Genomic DNA, 18,577 nt, shown 5'->3' on the forward strand with positions numbered 1-18,577 from the left:
TAAGGCATTTTCTCAATATTTAGATATTTAGATTTAGATTTAAATAGTTGCATCTCAGCCAAATATTGTCCTATCCTAACAAACCATACATCAGTCAGCCATAGTCAGCTTTCAGATGAATGTCAATTTCAAAAACTTGACCATTATGACTTTTGTGGTCCAGGGTCACATTTGTGACAAAATATACACAATTTAAGTAGCTTTTCTGCACATCCTTTTAAATAATATCTATTAGTAAAGAATTTCAAGAAATAAGGAATACACTGTAATCAGAAACCACACATACAACCAGGAGCAGTTGATTTAATACAGCTATATTTCATGAAATATTTTCAATATATCTTTAACACATTCGCCAGACAATTTTGGTTCCTTATGTTACAGTGATCATTAGTTCATGTACACAACCCCTCCCTCCCCAATCTTATGTATAGCCCATATTAAATCGGTAAATCCAACAGGGTCATGATACACACAACACAGACTCTGTAATATGGCTCTAAAATCAGCACACACACTTGTTAGGAAACTTTTACCATTGCCTTTCAATATCTTTGGGTTGCCGTATTTCCATCACCTTTGGGATATGAATGGGGCTGTATGTCTTATGAAGAAAATAACTACAAGATTGTCATGTATAGATGATAAAACTGGCTAGAAACCAAAGCTCAACAAGGAACCATTAAAAATTCATTTGCAATAGTCTGTAACGCTTGTAGTGAGTTGAGTTTTTGAAGACAAGCCTTGAATTCTGGCCTAGTGAGCGTCGTCTGAAATTCATTCAATATAATCAAACAAACAGCGTGTAAAACAAACAGCTCTCAGAGAGACTAAAACAACTACAGATATTCATGAAAAAATAGAAAACTCATTCAAAGTCTTTTGCAATACTTTAAAAATATAAAATAAATCACAAGCAGTAAATAAAAAAGGTCAAGTGGTCCAGGAATAACACATAGTACATAGACAAAAAAAAAAAAAAAAAAAAGATAGAAAATATAAATAATTGTTTGTTTTTAGAATCAGGCACAGTTGTAAATCAAGAACAATACAAACAAGCAAACAAACAAACATCTTAAGAAAGGATATGATGGTTTTACTCAAACTGGCTGCCAATTGTATCTTACTTTAAAGAAATAGTTCACCAAAAAATGAACATTTGCTGAAAATGTACTCACCCTCAGACTGTTCAAGATGTAGATGTGTTTATTCATCATTTAGCATTACATCATTTGCTCACCAATGGATCCTCTGCAGTGAATGGGTGCCGTCAGAACGAGAGTCAAAACAGCGGATAAAAACATTGCAATAATCCACAAGACTCCAGTCCATCAATTAATGTATTGTGACCTAAAAAGCTGCTTGCTTGCATTAAGACATTTTTAACTTTAAACCACTGCTTCCCACTAAAATATGAGCCCTCTATTCATAATCATGATGTTTTTATGAGCAGTTTGAACTCTCGTGCTGGCGGCACCCATTCACTGCAAGTGATGCAAAAATTCTCCAAATCTGGGTGAGCAAATCCTAAGAAAATGTTCATTTTTGGATCAACTGTTCCTTTAAGAGTTTGGCGCGTTTAAATAATTACTGGCATGCAAACCTTTTATTTCTAATAAAGCACCAGTTAATTAACCTGATGTTTATATAAAACTGTTTTGTTTCTACATATTTCCTAATGTTGCATTTGAACAAACATCAGATAACTACATTTGCATTCGAAGGGCGTAAAAATGCAGAGACACTTCCCATTCTTCCTTGTAAGTGCTCTATATAGACCATGTCTTAATGCAGGATTATGTTCAAGACATTAAAAGGGCATTTGTGGTAACAGGAAGGACGTTTGTACGGCACAGCAAGATACAGATTATATCTCACTACGGAACAGAAAAAAACATAAGTCTCCCGTCCTGCATGTGTCATTCGTTGGGGAGATCATTCCTGCGAGTGTGTTCATGTGTGACGATGACTCAGTGACTCAGTCATGCAGCAGATGGACACACACACACACACACACACACACACACATCAGCTGTCTGTCTCCATCTGTATTGTGTTATGCGTCTCCTTCTGTAATGGCTACATTTGAGTAACACTGCTGCATTACTAGAGTACTGTGTTCTATTCTGGGCCAGTGTTTTCAGTCGTAGTAAATAAAGATGCAGCCCAAAGGAGGCGCTCTTGCACAATCACAGATCCCTATCTGAAGTGTTTGCTGTTCGACAAACACAAGTGATGTTTTCAGCATATATAACAGCTGCACACATCTATATGAGTCTCGCATGATATAGATTTAATAGTGTGGCTGCTTTCAACTGATTCAGAATCTGCCTTGCAGACTATATTGATTGTAGATAGAACCACAGACAAATAAATGACCATATTTGTCCACTTTTTCACCATATTTGCTTCTATATGAATAATTCACCCAAAATCAAATAACGTGTCAATATACAAACATGCAGGGAGAAGTGATGAAACATGCAATATGACTGAAGTTAAACCTACAAACTTGTATAGTTCACCCTAAAATTATAATTCTGTTATTAATTACTCTTCGTCATTTTGTTACAAACCCGTAAGAACTTCATCTTCGGAACACAAATTAAGATATTTTTTGATGAAATCCATAAGCTTTCTGACCGCATTAATGACTGAATTTCCATTTTTGGATGAACTATCCCTTTAAATACACATGTAAATTATGAACATGATCAAAATGTTACTAAAAAACTGAACTAAACTAAAAAAATGATAATTCATACTTTTTATATTTATCTTTTGGTTCATGTGTCTTTTTGCTGTGACTCATTTTTATTAAGTAAGCATAAAAATAACTTTAATATTGTTATATATGAAATATTTAAAGATGAACACTTGCTGGACTGAAGCTAAATTAAATTGTGAGTATCAAATATCTTCATCAGGCTTGGGCAAAAAATATGCATTTTATGTAAATAGTCTGTTAAACCTGAATAAAACTGAGCTCCATATTCTCATATATCATATTATATGAGTCATAAAAGCCAGATGTATCAAATAGGATACTAGAAAAAAAAAAAACATATGCATATGCATTTATTGTTAAATCATTTGTTTTTAAATTTTAATGAAATAAATGGTTCCATTAAAAAAAAAAAAGATTTTTGAGAGTATTATTTTATACGTCAAGTTCTGTTCCTCACATAATATTAATGAATTTATTTATTGTTATTAATAATTTAAAAAAATAATGTTTTGAACTGTTATTTTATATGTCAAGCTTTACTTGGTTAATCTGTTTCTCACATAAAGCTGCGAAGTAACTTCAGAAGACATAAACTATATTGCATAATTCATATAAACCACTTTTGGGGTGTTTTTTTAAGATCTTGAGAGCTTCTAGTCACTGTATATTATTATTGTATTGTTCAAAATGTATCTGTTATGTTCTACAAAATAAAATGAGTCATATAGGCTAGGAGTAATTAAAGGATGATTAAATTACCGAAGTAAAATTTTTGGGTGAATTATTCATTAATGCATTCCATAATTGGCCATAAAAAATTAAAACGGCAAGATCATCAATTTGGGAATTCTGCTACGCTGCAATGGCTTGAGATTGAGAAAATAAAAAACGTTAGACTAACATTTTCACAGTTACCATCCATCAGTTTTCATCTTTGCATATTCCGGTCTTTGCTTAGTGTACATTAGACCAAATAAAACTAGACTGAATTTTAGATGGACTATGAAATCAGGCAAGTTGTTTCACTCAATAAGTATCTACACATTTCAATCATCAAAAATCCTTCTTTCTGTCTGTCTACCCGTATAATCATAAACCCCCGGATGTAAGAAATGCTGTTTAGCTACAAACACACACGGTGAACAGGAAGTGGTCACATGTGATGATGTCATTCTGCTGATTTGGAGCGCACACCGCAGGAGGAGTGATTCGGCGGAAGCGTCATTCACTCCTTTCCATTCTCACTCTTACGTTTTCTTCCTGGATTCTCTATGCTCTGGCCTTCCCTCGTTTAATAAAATCCTCTGTGTTCATTAATTACAAAGTGTCAGACTACCTCTCCCGTCGGCTTTATTGCCATCCCTCGCTGAGAGTCTGGGAAAACCTCTGCCACGTCACACATCTTTATTTGACCGGCCCTTCCCCTGCTGAAGGGCTTGTGGGAGAACAAAGGGGGCGGGGCCCGTGCAGATGCATCATCAGGGGGGTGTGGTTTTCACTTCAACTGCTCCATTTCCGAGCATTCGGTGTCCATGTCAGAATCAAACAGAGAGCGTCCGGTGACGTCGCTGTCCGGTGAGGGCGTGTCGTGGTGGGACAGAGTGCTTTCCTGCTCCTGGAAGCTGCCGCTGCGCGAGTACAGACCCAAATCGGGAAGCTGGGAAGGAGAATCCGGCTCCTCGCTCAGTCCGTCGTAGTAAAGGTCGTCCACGTCCACAAACCACTCCGGCCAGAATTTCCGGCGGATTCGCTCACAGTACATGGCCAGGTTGATGAACTCGCCTGGAACCAATGTAGTAGCTTTAGTCAGTTAATGCACTCTTTAACTTTTTATAACAGTATTCCCATACAAAAAAGCATGAGTTCATGACCTCACCTTTGATTAATTGCTCCGGACGCGTTCCTGGGAGAGTCCACATGGCCTGAGCGAGATGACCAAATACTGCAGCATCTACTGTGGACAGCTTCGGGCCCATTAGATACTTTTTATTGCCTATGGGATAAATTATATTATTACATTTATTATATAAGACAGAAAACAATAATACTTTTTAATGTGTTTTCTGGTTGTCTGCAATGATATTTTGCTCTCTAGATATGGCTGAGGTACTTATGGAAGCTTGTTTCTATTGCAGTTAAAAAAAAAATAAAAGGTAGCGACTTTTTATCTGACAATTATGTTTGTTTTTTATGCAATTGCGAATGTATATTTATTTCTTGCAACTTTGACATTTTTTCCCTCAGAATTCTGAATTTATGTCTCACAGTTCTGAATTTTTTACTCAGAATTCTTGAAAGTTCAATTATTTTTCTTAGAATTCTGATTATATTTTCTCTGAATTCTGAATAATTGTTTTTGGGGGTTTTTGTAAGCAATTGTGAGCTTATATCATCACAATTCTGAGAAGAAAAGAATTGTAAGATATAAACTTGCAACTGAGAAAAAAAAATCAGAATTGTGAGATATTAAATCAAGTAACTGTGAATTTTTATCTTGCAATTCTGACTTTTTTTCTTAAAATTCTGAATTTACATCTTGAAATGTCAATTATTTTTCTTAGAATGCTGAATATATGTCTCACAATTGTGTTTTTTTCCTCTAAATTCTGAATACATAATTGTTTATAATTTTTTGTTTCCACCATGTGCCTTTTTTTAGAAATTGATTTTATATCATCACAATTCTGAGAAGAAATATTGAAGTCAAAACTGTGAGATATAAACTTTCAATTGTCAGAATTGTGAAAAAAAGTGAGATATAAACTCACAACTGAAAGAAGAATTACCTAAATTCTGACTTTTTTTGCTCAGAATTGCAAGTTTACATCTTGCAATTTTGACTTTTTTCCTCAGAATTCTGCATTTACATATTGAAATTTCGATTATTTTTCTTAGAATTCTGAATATGTCTTTTAATTCTCACTTTTTTTCTCTAAACTCTGAATCCATCTCTTACAAAATTGTTTTTTCCCTCCATGGAATAAAAATATATAATTGTGACTTTTCCCTAGCAATTGTTAGTTTTTATCATCACAATTCTGAGAAGAAAAGTCAAGAATTGTACGATATACACTTTCAACTGAGAGAACAATTGTGAGATGTAAACTCAGATTTGTGAGAAAAAAGTCAGAATTGTGAGATAAAAAATTGCAATTATTTTCTCATTGCAATTCACCTGTAGTAAGAGTATGTTCTTTTAGGATTATGCATCAAAACAAATTTATTTGAAAACTAAAATTAATTGAAGTGTTTTCTGACAAATTTATTTAGAATGAATGTATAAAATGGCATCAAAATAAATGTATGCTTAAAACAAGAAAAGTACTTGACAACGTAGTAAGGAGTAAGAAAAATAATTTAGTTTTGCCTTAGAATTAAGTTTATTTGTTATTACCCCACTTGTTTTAAGAATAACCTCACATTCTAAACTAAACAAGATTTATTTAAGTAGTTTTGCATCTAAAGTAAAGTGTATCTTGATTTACTAGATGTACTGGAAAATAAGACAAAAATACTGAGAAAGAAAATAATTTTTTTGCAGTGTGAAAGGAAGACTTAGGATTACTGAACACTAGAGGGCAGCATAGATCTATTGCTGCATTATTTTGTAACCTGTTTCAAAAGCTCTGAACTCTCGAGATTCATCTAGAATGATCTAGACTAGAAAAAAACGACTCAAATGTTACAAATCCTGTCAATAAAGCTCACAAACCATGCCTCAGGTGTTCAAAACATACCCAGGAATTCGGCAAGGGTGCGCATGTCTTTCTCCATCAGAGAGTAAACCTCCTCTTTGGAGAAGCGTCCGATCCCGTGGCCGTACATCTCTCTCTTCACGATGCTGCCGGTCACCTGACTCAAGATCCACCTGAGCAGGTCACTCAGCGGCCCGTTTGTGGCTAACATCTTCTGCGTCTCCTCCACATTGTCCACCCACTGACAGTATGCTATCGTCCTAAAGCAAAACACATTGCATCTGGATTATCAACACATTTTAGTCGTTCAGTAGGTCATGTTTAAGTTGGAATTCACTTATGAAAGGCATCTGATTTCTGTCTTTCAACAATATAATGAAGAACTGAAGAAAGTGTGAAGAAAAACCAACACAGTCTCACCAGTAGAAGTGATCCTCCACCATTTTGGTGATGGCACGTGAGATGGCTTTCTCCTGAGGACTCAGGCTGGAGTTGAGGTTCACCCCGAGTTTCTCCTCCAGGAAGTCGATGATGAACTCTGTCCCGCACACCTGCTCCTGATTATACGCGATCCACGGCATCTTCCCTTGAGGAGACAACTTCCCATCGAAATAGTTCTGAGGAGAAAACTGTATGTTTAAAAAACATCCATTGATTTCTCAATCATATCATCATCATTATACGTTTAGATACCTGGTAGGGCAGGTCTGCCATCCGCAGGTACGTTTCGATCTTCAGACAGAAGGGTGACAGGCTAGGGACTCCAGTTTTGGGCCGGGCAAACTGATGCAAAATGATAGCATCTTCAGAGTCCAACTCCTGTTCTTTCCTACAGGGCAAGTGTATTAGAAATTCATAGATATAAAACAGTTCTCAAATGTACAAAAACATCCTAAAATTATAAATTCTGTTTCAAAATGCACCAGAAACTGTCCAAATTGAGGAAGATATAGCAGCATCTACTGTGAAAAGCTTTGGGGTCTATTACCTACTGATAGGAGAATCACTTTTAAATTGAATTATGTAGAAAAAAAATATTATTATGCTGTTTTTAATGTGTTTTCAAATTGATTGCCACAATCTGGTCTTTAGATATGGTTCAGGTACCTCCTTCAGTTTCTATAGGTGTTTTTTTTTTTTGGCATTTTTAAACCAACTTTAAAAATTAAAAAAAGGAGCCATATAGACCATCATCTGTTATGGAAAGCTTTGGGCCCAATAAATACTAAAATACAACAGGGCTAAAAAACATTTTAGGTTGTTTTTAATGTGTTTTCTGGTTGGTAAGGAAGTGTATTAGAAATTAATGGGCATCAAACAGTTCACAAATGTACTAAAACATCCTAAAATGATCAATTTTGTTTTACAATGCACTTGAAACTATCCAAAATGAGTAAGATGCAGCGGCATTGACCGTGGAAAGCCTTGGAGTCTATTAATTACTAATAGGAGAATCACTTTTAAATTGAATTATGTAGAAAAAAATGATTTTTATGCTGTTTTTAATGTGTTTTCAGATTGATTGCTATAATCTGGTCTTTAGATGTGGTTCAGGTATACCTCCTTCAGTTTCTATAGTTTTTTTTTTTTTGTATTTCATCATTTTTATACCACAACAAATGTACTAAAACATCCAGAAACACTTGTGATCAATTCAGAGTTCAGTGTTTTCCATCAGCAGAATTTAGTCGCTGTCCACTTCACTGGTGCTGAAACTCATTAAAAGCATCACAGTAGCTTTCTCTCTTAGTGTTCTACTTCTGTGTCTGATCTTAAAACATTTAATCATGTTATTATATTTGTGTAATGCACGTGTGAATCAATAGCTCATGTGAGTTAAAGGCAGTCTAATAACAGCTAGTCCATCAGCCTTTCCCAGGGCCTCGTGTAACCTGAGATGTTTTGCTGAGCACTAACAGTACTGCCATTTCTGCAAAGGTCAGAGACGAAGCGAAAGCACAGAATTAAACCCAACTGACTCTGATCACTATATTGAAGGGTCACTATTTACACGGTCACACAAGGGGCTGATAAAGGTCATTCTGTCACATCACAAAAACACAAGGAGACATTATCCTCAAGGCCTACACAGTACACACACAGACGCTCCTGCAGCCGTGCCCTTGACATAACACACATCAACATGACAACATTCAGGCTTTAGACGAGGTAATAAATAGCATCCTGCTCAAAATTCAATCAGTTAGCAGATCATTCATCCCTCATCAGTGGAGGATAATGAATGGACTGCATTGCATTGTGTTGACATGATTGTCCAGGATATTCGTTTAAGTAATATCACTTAAAAACCCCTCTCACCCCACCCAGACGAGAAATTTTAATAAGCGTGGCATAGAAAGTAATAATAATAATGATAATTATATATATTATATATGTATGTATGTATGTATAGAATTATAATTATTGTAATTATTAAATCTTATTTATAAAATAAAATATTAAATATATTAAATTAAATCTAAAATATAAAAAAATATAATAAAAACATATTCAATTAAATAGAAAACATTTAATACAAATATTTTATAACATATTCACTATTATATTTTTTTATTAAACATAAATCACTACATAGATTATATATATATATATTTTTTTTTACATGTAAGCACTGCATAGATGACAATTACTATTATTATTATTGATATTATTATTACTACTACCACTACTACTACCTATTATTATTACTACCTATGCCTTGTTTATATATAATATAGAATATTAGCTTATAATATAATAATTATAGCACCTAAAATTATTAGTAAATTATTTTAAATTATATTAAGTTAAATATTTACATTACTTATCGAATATACATACAAAAGCACAATGCCTGCATACATAATAATAATTATTATTGTTATCATTATTATTACTACTATATATGCAGTGCTTATATATATGAAATTATGATATATAATATATAAATGATAGATAGATAGATAGATAGACAGATAGATAGATAGATAGATAGATAGATAGATAGATAGATAGATAGATAGATAGATAGATAGATAGATAGATAGATAGATAGATAGATAGATAGATAGATAGATAGATAGATAGATAGATAGATAGATAGATAGATAGATAGCATTATACCTAATGACAAGCAGCTCGTGTAGTAAATAGGCAGCGGCGGCGAGCAGCGCGCCCCCGGTGATGTAGAGCGTTTTCCTCCACCAGGAGTCGAATCCTAACGCCGACATGATCCCTCCGTACTCCTGCAGCGGGTAGGCGATGATGTACCCATACAACGAGAGATGCTCCTCGGAGCCGCACAAGCCGAGCGAGAAACTCGTGTTCCGGCCCAGCTCAAGCACGCAGGAGCGGCTCCACGCGAAGCCGACGCGCCAGTACATCCTCTCTCTCCTCTATCCGCCCTTCGGCCCGCTGTGGGTTCGACAGAGGAGGCTTCATCAGTGCCGCAGGGTGGAGGTGGTGAAGATATGGGTGTCAGAGGGTCTGACGAACGCGTGAGGAGGAGCAGCAGCGGGCATGTCGCCTCCTGATGCTGGCCGTCCGTACCGCGGTGGGGTCGGCATCAATCCGCAGCCGCTCGCCGCCGCTGTTTACCGCACAGCTGAGCGCGGTACGTCACCAGGGGCGGGGCTGCTGATGCTGCGAGGGGGCGGGGCAAGCGCGCAGATTCTCAACTCTCATTGGTCAGATTCACAGCTGTCATAACAGGCAACAAAAATTTCATAATATCTCACAAGATGAAATCATATTTCAGGATTCTTTTAAAAATGTTTATATTCTTTTGGTTCGAGCAATAGCAGATAAAAGCAGCTTTGCAACTAACCATATGAGCAAAGAACTATATACTATATATTTTAATGTCATTGATACTATTATTGTTTTCATTAATATTTCGAATTCAGTTTTATTTTTCACACTTTCTGTTTTAATTTCCATTTTAAGTTTTCAGTGAATTTACGTTTTGTCGATTTTAATATTTTTTTCTTTTATTCTATTATTTTTCTTTTATTTATTTTTTTTAAGGTCATCAAGATATAGTTCTTTAAATTTTTGAATTCAGTTTTATTTTTTTACATTTTCTGTTAAAATTTTTATTTTAACGTTTTAGATGTTTTTTTGTTTTTAATTTTTTATTACTAGTTTTTTGTTTTATTAATATTATTTTTAATTAAATACAATCATTGAGATATAGTTTTTATTCATTTTAATTCAGTTTTATTTTTTTACATTTTCTGTTGTAATTTTCATTTTAAAGTTTTAGTAATTTTGTTGTTTTATCGATTTTAATGTTAGTTTTTATATTTTTATTTATTTATATTATTTTTAATTAAATAAGATCATTGAGATAGTTTTCGTTAAAATTTTGAATCGTTTTATTTTTTACACTTTAATTTGTATTTTTAAGTTTGAGTAAATTTGTTGCTTTGTCAATTTTATTAATTATAAAATTGTTTTTTTTATTTTCATTTATTCATTTCTTTATTTAAGACTAAATAGTTTTTGAATGAATTTGTATTAGTTATTTCACTAGGTGAATTCATGATAATTTAATTTTAATTTATATAAAATTCTATAGAATCAAATATATAATCGTAAAATTAACATAAAATAAATAAATAAATAAATAAATAAATATAGATAGATAGATAGATAGATAGATAGATAGATAGATAGATAGATAGATAGATATAAAATTTTATATATAACACAGGACACTTAAAAAACAAACAAAAAAAGTATTTTTTTTTCCAACAGCAGCTTTATTCAATAAGGCTTCTGAGCTCCATTATAGACACAAAAAAAAAAAAAAAAAAAATTAGAACACTCCAAGCCCTCACTCTCCACAGCTCTCACATCATCAAATATATTTACAGGTAAATAATACATACACTGCATGACAGAGAGGGGCCACATTTATACAATTTCACTCAATAAAAATGAGGCAACACTCCTGACGCACAGCTAGACAAAGAATCACAGCGAGAGACGAAGCCAAAAATAAAAATGCCATTCAAAACACAGCTAAACATGTACATACTGTGAGGGACTAGATAACCACACCCAAGATGCACATCTCAATTATTCAATACATCTCCAAAACCCTCAAGATATTGGCTTGTCCTCCATTAAACATGATGGATACTTCAGTGTGCTGAAGCATCAAGACATCAATTCAAAATAACAAAACCAAAGCAAAGAAAACAGCATTTGGGTTATGGCAAGCATAATCATACAGTAAATTTATAAGACTAAAAAAAGGTAAAAACAAAGTCAAAGCTATATATGGAAAGCATATTTACAATGTGGTTCGAAGCATATTGTGATCAACTCAAACTATCCGTGTCGCTTGTGCATTCTAACTCACATCCACACGCACATCAAATATCCAATCAGGATTTGATTACACAGTACGAGGGTTCAAAAGATCGCCGTCACATAGCCCTGTGGCCAATCAGTTTACAGACAGCCACTTTGTAGAGAGGGCTGATCCGTTTCCCTGAGGAATACAAACTGTGATATGGTCAAGAGAGGCACGCATACAAATACATTTAGACGATTAGACACACACACTGGCTCTCTCTCCACCGCTCTCAGACATAGTCATAGTTCCCAAAGAGCGTCCACTGAAAGAAAGCTTCAAGGGACTTTTCAAGGAAGTCAGGACCTTGGACTTAAAAGATCTGGGAAAACAGCACCCCTCTGAATCAAGCAGATACCCAATGAGGTGCGTCTGTGTGTGTGTGTAACATTCAAGACTACAGCCTTACGCTTGGCAATAAACTCTAAACCAAAGCAGATTTTCTATTGGTGAGCAGTTCTGACACAGCTGCTCTGATTGGTGGAAGGAAGGAAAGTATGAGGTGGCATCAATCTACCTGCTCTGATTGCTGGAAGAACCCAGAGGAGAGGAAAGAGAGGATGTGTGTGCCAGGAATAGTTTTTCCCACGGGCATAAAACGATGTGCTTGTGAAAAGCAGCATTCAGATGTGCCAGGATGTGCTGTGTTTGCCTCTCCGGATCACTCGGCCTCAGGTCCTTCAGCAGGGGGCGCTCTAGGACTGACTGTAAGAGCTGTTTTGACTGCCGTTTGAGCTCTGGTCAGTCTCACTGTATGAAGAAGAGCATGCAAAAGTGAGATAAGATAGGCTTTATTAAAAGGCTTTTCCACTTTTCAAAAACTAAAACTATTAAAAATCATCTTTGGGAAAAAAAAAAAAAAAAGCAGCTGAAATGAAAAATAAACATGAAAACTTAACTAAGAACTTAAACTAAATGTAGAAAGCTGCCTTGGCAAGTAAATTAAATAAGTGTACGTACTAAAATTACTAATACTAAAAATGAAATAATTATTTAAGCATAAAACAGGCTTTAAAAAAGGGCTTTTCTGTAAATGGAATAAATGTGAAATAAAATAAATATTGATGAAAAGCTTATAACTAAAATTTAGAAATTGTGTAGAAAATAACCAAAAAATAAATAAAGTAGTATAGTAGTAAACAACAAAAAAAAAAAAAAAAAAAAGAACAAAAATATTTAAACACAAAATGGGCTATAATAAACAACTATCAAACAAAAATTGCAACAAGGCAAAATTAAAATCATATTTAAATTTTTAAATATTTAAATGCAGTAAATAATTTGAAAGTTTAAATAAAAATTTATTTTTTTATTTTATTTTTTTCAACTATCAAAAAAACCAACATTTTTGGTAATTAAAACAAGGCTAAAATAAAACAGAAATAATATTTATATATTAAATAAATAATATAAATAAATAATATATATAAATAAATAAAAATGTTTGGTCTTTAATTTTTGTCAACTATCAAAAAAACATTTTTGGTAATTGAAACAAGGCTAAAATAAAATATAAATAATATTTATTTTTTATATTGCAATGCAATTAATAATTAAAGTTATAATAAAAATATTTGGTCTTTAATTTTTTCAACTTTTTTCAATTTTTAAATATTTAAAATTAAATTAAAATTAAAATTAAAATTAGCCCTTAAACAAAGTTACAATGAGCTTGTTTCAAATAAAGAACAACACAATTAGCCTCTTTTTATTGTTTCTGTTTGCATTGGTGAAATAAATAATACAAACCCTATGCTACTTCCATGTAAATAAATGTACTGTTTGATAACTGAGGTACAAAGCGATTAATTGAATGCGTTCTGTCGTACCTGTTAGGAGGGGGTTTGGGTTTGGGCACCTTGTTGAGCACAGCGGCCATTTCCTTTCTATCATCAAAGTTCTTCCACTGGTCGTAGAGTTTCAGAATCACTCTGATGATTTCCAGGATCTGTTGAAGAAAAGCTCTAATGTTAATGTGCACATACAGAAACATTCATTTATTTTACAGCTGGACGTATTTTACCTTCTCCATGTCAACAGACAGCTCAGCAAACCACTGCCTGGCATCTTTCTGCTGCACCACACACGCCACATGCAGGCAGGCTGGAGGAGGAAGAAGACAGAATATGTAACTCTGCTCACTAGTATGTGATGTGTTAAGTTATTATACAGTTATTCAGATCTAAACCTTCACATTTTCTGCTTGTCTGCAAGCATAAGACCTGTTGGATTAAGTGTAGGAAATTTGATCTTACCCAGCGCAATCATAAATGGAGGATAAAGCAGACACAGGTCTGTCCTGTAGGTGTCATTCACTATCCTCCTGCAAACAATCACATGACATTCACGCTCACTTATTCAGGTTATTTTGCAACAATGAAAAAAGCCATTTTCTGTAAATGTGCAAGACTTCGATTCATTAGCTGCCATGGATAAATAACTACAAGAAAAAAAGTGTAGCAAACTAGTAACGTTGAGATATATTATAGATTTATTATACTTTTTATTAATATTTTGAAAGAGTTTTATTTTATTTTTTTTAATATAATAAATATATAATTATATTTAATAAATCTAATAATATAGATTTTATTACTTTTAGGTTTTAGTAATTTTAGTAGAGTACATCAAGTTAAACTAAATTAAAATGTTGTCTTGGCAACTAACTAGCTAAAAAAAATTATATATATTTATTTCCAATTATTTATTTATTTATTTATATTATATATATATATATATATATATATATATATATATATATATATATATATATAACTAAAAAAAAAAATAATAATAATAATAAAAGCTCACTTAAAACATTAACCAAAAATATAGCACTACATAAATAATACTAAAATAACACTGGATGCCTCATACATTCATGTTACAAATTGCCGCTCCTGCTCTTATGGTAAAAACAAGGTGGACAGAAACTGAACAGTTTTTGGGAGATGTATAGATTCAGAAGCAAGAGTCTTATAAAGGGAAACTTATCAGGTTAAAGTCCACATTTCGACTTTTCTTTTACTGCCCATTCAGATGGCTCTAACCGACTTATAAACTAAAATGAACAGTGGTTGTGCATTTTTCAAGCCATCTGAAGTCACACACTCCTCACCAAGCCAGCGGCAGCAGCATGTCCTCCTGCCCCATGTCCTGCACGTACTGCAGTAACGGTCTGTAAGGGTGGTACACGATCAGACAGCAGTCCTGAAACAAAACCAAACATCCATGAACAGATGCCAAAAACAATCTAAACATCCTAATGAAGAAGAATCAATACCAACCATGAGCTCCAGTAAGTAGAACTCACACTCCAAGATCTAGACAAAGAGAGAGAAGCATGAGTTCACTGCGAAAATCGTCACACTAACGTGCTAACTAATACATTACGTGCACTAATTATCATCTTTCCCATTACGATGATCTATAAACATTCCACCAGACCTCTGAGATGTTTCCCTTGCAACACCTGACCAGTGGCGTACCCAACCAATAACACTGTTTGTAATCATATCACACTTATCACCAGCCCGAGACATGAGCTGCCAAAACCAACAGTCATTTATCACCATGATGAGACTTTCCTACAAAGGTGTCGTGAGCGTGAGGAATCTCACTCCTGCTTGGGTGTCAGAAACTTGCTGACACTTAGGACGTGACAGAAGGCTGTATCCTCACACACAATCTCAGCCTCTCGGCCAGCGTTTCCATCATATGAATCAGACAGTTACAAGAACTTATTATCTAGATCTCTAGTGACGCTGTCAGATTTCCAAAATCCTGATACGGAGCAAAGTAATTCTTTCAACAGAAACTCTTCTCAGTACGAGACCAACAACTTGGATTGCAATATCAAGGCCATCTGGTACAACTCGCACTCGCCTACATGCCAGAACAGTGTCTCATTAGTTTTCTGCTGTAGTAAAGCACAGAAGTTTGACTCACATGGTTCATTCTGAAGGGAAACTCCTTTGGAAAGGCATAAGAGAACCTTGTTTTCACTGTTAGAAATAGAGAAAAATTTATTTATTGCCTATTAACATGAAAAGAACGCATGAGTAAGACAAGTTAGCATGCTTTCCGTGATCTGGGATTCCCAAACCTCACAGATAGTGAGGAGATTTGGTGATTAGATCTAAAAAGTTACATTATTTTATGGCTAAAAGTTTAATTAAATGTGACCCTGGACCACAAAACCAGTCTTAAGTCACATGGGTATATTTGTAGCACTAGCCAACAACACATCATGAGAGTCAAATTTTTTTTATTTAAGCCAAAATTTTTAGGATATTAAGTAAAGATCATGTTCCATGAAGATATTTTGTAAATTTCCTACCATAAATATATTAAAACTTAATTTTTGATTAGTAATATGCATTGCTAAGACTTTCTCAATATATATATATACTTTTTTTTTTTGCACCCTCAGATTCCAGCTTTTTAAATAGTTATACCTCGGCCAAATATTGTCCTATCCTAACAAACCATACATCAATGGAAAGCTTATTTATTCAGCTTATTTATTTATAAATAATTAAATAACAATACATAAATAGAAATCAATTTTTAAAAAATTGACCCTTATGACTGGTTTTGTAGTTCAGGGTGACAAATGCTGATTTATTAATGCTTTCTGGGTTTCTGCAGGTTTTACGAAGGCTTTTTGAAGACATTTTTAAGACCAAGAAAAGTATCTTTAAGGTAGAAACTGAAATAATACATCAATATGTTCTATAAATGTAAATGTCTAAAGAGCACTCAATGAGTTGCAACACTTCAAGGTTTAAAAATAAAATATATTTTTATATAACTTCCAACTCATTTTTAATTCATATATGGAATGGAAATAACTTTCAGTTTTTACAGTTTTTTGCAGAACAGGCGACATTTAATGGCATGTGGTTATGATTTTTTTTAAACTTTATGCTCATTTTTTAAGGCCTTTATATGTGGAAATGCATAAGCACACAACATTCAGTCCAGCTTTAAGGAACTCAAAAAATGCATTTCTGTAGTAATAGGTGACCCTGGATCACAAAACCAGTCATAAGGGTCTTTTTTCATGTATGCATCATCTAAAAAAGCTGAATAAAGAAGCTTTCCATTGATGTATGGTTTGTTAGGATAGGACCATATTTGACTGAGATACAACTAAAATCGCCTTTAATGTTGTGCAAATGAAGTTCTCAGCAATGCATATTACTTATTAAAAAATTCACATATATGATGCTGTCTGATGAGTTTGTAAAATATAAATCACTTACACACAGACGTCGCAGCTGAAATAAGGCGTGTGTTCGAAACAACACCAAATTCCTGTAAATGACAGAATTTTATTTCATTAAAATGTAAATTTACGCATCTTTCAATAGAAACTGACATATTGAGAAAGTGCTTACCTCTACTTTAGAGGCAAGAAACACACATGTGGGGGCCATAAGCACAGGGTCTATGCTCTTCAGAGAGTACCTGAAAACAAGCCAAGAGCCTTCTTTTACTTTCATGCAAATGTACTTAAAGCCACAGAAAAACAGCACCTTCATTTGGAAAACAGAAGGGCTATTAATCCTAAAGACAAGTAACAATCTTTACGGAAGAAGTGAAGGCTGTAACCAAAGCAACAATCCACTTACCTGGCGTAGAAACGCTTAAAGTAGACAGTTGCTGTGGCAATGACCTGCTGCCTGAGTTTCAAGTGTTCCCCCAAGGCTTGAATCACTGCCACGAGATGACAAATTTAACTATTTAAGTGTTTAAAGACTGTGTATTCCTTTAAACTTTGAATGAACATTTACTTATAAATCTAGCTTAAATAAAATACAAAGTAGCTGAATCACACCAAAAATGTGTTATTGCATTATTTCAGAAAATAATAATAATTTATCTCCAACCATTAGCAAAAAATATCTGTAGCTTCCAATATTCCTCCTCTGTGAGGAACTTAAGATCTTTCTGTCTCTCCTTCATCAGATCTTGCTTGTCCAGAACCCACTGCAGACTGATGAGAACAAACATCAGACACTTTAAATTCAGAATCAGCATTACAGTGTATATTTATTGTAATATCTAATATCACTTCATATCCAAACTTCTTATAATCTCACCAATTACACTAAATGAAAATCTTAAAATCAGTTAAAAACATGAAAATTAACTCGTGCCGTGAATAACACACATTCATGACAATTATGCCTAAATTAAATTTCTCTATAGTTTCTTCAGGTCAAAGCCACTAGCCAGTGGGCTAAAGCTAATAATCCAAATATTCATATTGTTCCGAAAATAAATAACATTTATTGTAGTATCTATTCTTTATCATGCCATTAACCAAGATCTGGTAAAGAGTTCGTTTTAATCAGGCAAATCCGCGAATTTGAATGTTTTTATGTTTCTTATAGCTTCGCAGCAACACCAAAACCTTTAGAAATTACTTTAATGTCCTTGATTTTTGTCGCAAAACACGTCACCACTTACTAATGTGAGCTCTGCCAGAAGTTCCCTGCCATCTTGAGGTGTCTGAGGTAGTAAATAAGCCTTGATGTGATGTTAAATTGTGTTTAAACGAAACGATACTCTGATTAAATCAGACGTGGAGCGCGACACAAAAAACACTCCGTAGTTTCAAAGTGCACATGAAAACGGTCCGGGAGGAAACACACTTGCGCATCAGTTCCGGACAGATTCCTACGCTCTTCTTGTTTTACAAATATATAAAATAAATAACATATAACATCTGCTGCGAGTTACAGACTGTATTAAGACAGTCCAAAATTCATATGAAAATATCTG

At 33.9% G+C, this 18,577-nt stretch overlaps 2 protein-coding genes across 2 annotated transcripts; both read right to left on the reverse strand.

Annotated features, from left to right (window-relative positions):
• Window positions 1–298: 298 nt before the first annotated feature.
• faxca (failed axon connections homolog, metaxin like GST domain containing a) lies at window positions 299–10,010 on the reverse strand. Its single transcript, XM_073838132.1, has 6 exons — window positions 9,547–10,010; window positions 7,117–7,252; window positions 6,844–7,040; window positions 6,466–6,683; window positions 4,605–4,721; window positions 299–4,510 (listed from the first exon to the last, which is right to left on the reverse strand). The coding sequence occupies exons 1-6, from the start codon at window positions 9,804–9,806 to the stop codon at window positions 4,224–4,226; spliced, it is 1,215 nt and encodes a 404-aa protein (XP_073694233.1). The 5' UTR covers window positions 9,807–10,010; the 3' UTR covers window positions 299–4,223.
• Window positions 10,011–11,190: 1,180 nt separating this feature from the next.
• On the reverse strand, window positions 11,191–18,408 carry ccnc (cyclin C). The gene is made up of 12 exons (XM_073838032.1): window positions 18,263–18,408; window positions 17,680–17,786; window positions 17,422–17,506; window positions 17,188–17,257; window positions 17,053–17,104; window positions 15,734–15,789; window positions 15,073–15,108; window positions 14,904–14,995; window positions 14,041–14,108; window positions 13,809–13,888; window positions 13,615–13,733; window positions 11,191–12,535 (listed from the first exon to the last, which is right to left on the reverse strand). The coding sequence occupies exons 1-12, from the start codon at window positions 18,292–18,294 to the stop codon at window positions 12,481–12,483; spliced, it is 852 nt and encodes a 283-aa protein (XP_073694133.1). The 5' UTR covers window positions 18,295–18,408; the 3' UTR covers window positions 11,191–12,480.
• Window positions 18,409–18,577: the final 169 nt, after the last annotated feature.

This window comes from Garra rufa, chromosome 4 (assembly GCF_049309525.1).
Source record: "Garra rufa chromosome 4, GarRuf1.0, whole genome shotgun sequence".
In the NCBI taxonomy this organism is placed as follows: Eukaryota; Metazoa; Chordata; class Actinopteri; order Cypriniformes; family Cyprinidae; genus Garra; species Garra rufa.

Bases quoted from the DNA above. Each gene is read 5' to 3' on its own strand.
- faxca (XM_073838132.1), bottom strand. From the start codon at position 9,806: ATGTACTGGCGCGTCGGCTTCGCGTGGAGCCGCTCCTGCGTGCTTGAG. The intron at 7,041-7,116 runs GTATCTAAACGT...TTTTCTCCTCAG, and splicing joins TGGCAGACCTGCCCTACCAG to AACTATTTCGATGGGAAGTT. The intron at 4,511-4,604 runs GTGAGGTCATGA...CATTGGTTCCAG, and splicing joins TCCGGAGCAATTAATCAAAG to GCGAGTTCATCAACCTGGCC.
- ccnc (XM_073838032.1), bottom strand. From the start codon at position 18,294: ATGGCAGGGAACTTCTGGCAGAGCTCACATTA. The intron at 14,996-15,072 runs GTTGGTATTGAT...GTTTTGTTTCAG, and splicing joins TCTACTTACTGGAGCTCATG to GACTGCTGTCTGATCGTGTA. The intron at 12,536-13,614 runs GTACGACAGAAC...TTCTTCATACAG, and splicing joins CCCAAACCCCCTCCTAACAG to TGAGACTGACCAGAGCTCAA.